Source organism: Carlito syrichta, unplaced genomic scaffold (assembly GCF_000164805.1).
Source record: "Carlito syrichta isolate Samal-C Ts95f unplaced genomic scaffold, Tarsius_syrichta-2.0.1 Scaffold305197, whole genome shotgun sequence".
In the NCBI taxonomy this organism is placed as follows: Eukaryota; Metazoa; Chordata; class Mammalia; order Primates; family Tarsiidae; genus Carlito; species Carlito syrichta.
In genome coordinates, this window is record NW_007249293.1 from 522,764 (window position 1) to 523,263 (window position 500).

General features: G+C 63.0%; 1 protein-coding gene across 1 annotated transcript in view; it reads right to left on the minus strand.

The window, feature by feature from the left end:
• Nucleotides 1-242: 242 nt before the first annotated feature.
• Nucleotides 243-500, minus strand: part of LOC103263635 — a 1,117-nt gene continuing 859 nt past the window's right edge. Inside the window, 2 exon segments of the mRNA XM_021714064.1 lie at nt 243-325; nt 328-497. Of these exon segments, the coding sequence (XP_021569739.1) occupies nt 243-325; nt 328-497 (253 nt within the window).

The following is a 500-nucleotide window of genomic DNA, read 5'->3' on the forward strand; positions in this document are numbered from 1 at the left end:
GTCCCCAAACACCCAGAATCACAAATCCGATTTGGGTAGGTGGCGCAAGGAAATCTAAAAACCGGATTCACGTTCTCCCCCTTGAGTTTGCACACGGGGTCAGCAGCAGACGAGATCTAGGTCCAGGCCTGCAGAATCTAAAGGCAGTTGGATCCGCAGTCGATGCAAAAGCTGCCCTCCTGCAATTTCCCCGAGGTTTCTCGCGCCTTCCCGCGGGGCGTTTCCGGGCACCCAGAGGCTGTTTAGTGATTAAGGATGCTCGCGAAGTGCCAGCGCTTGGAAAGGCGCTCGCTCGCGGCGCGCCCTCTCGGGCCACCGCACGAGACCCGGCGGTTGGGACAACGGCTTTGGTTTTCGTGACCGCGGACAGACAGGGATTGGACGGTCGGAGGCTCTTCCTCCAGGGATGCTGGAGGGGCTGGGTCGTTCCCTGCGCCTGGCCCTGGCGCGCCGCCCCAGCTCGTGGCACCCAGCGCCGCGCGGAGCTTGTGCCCGGGCTT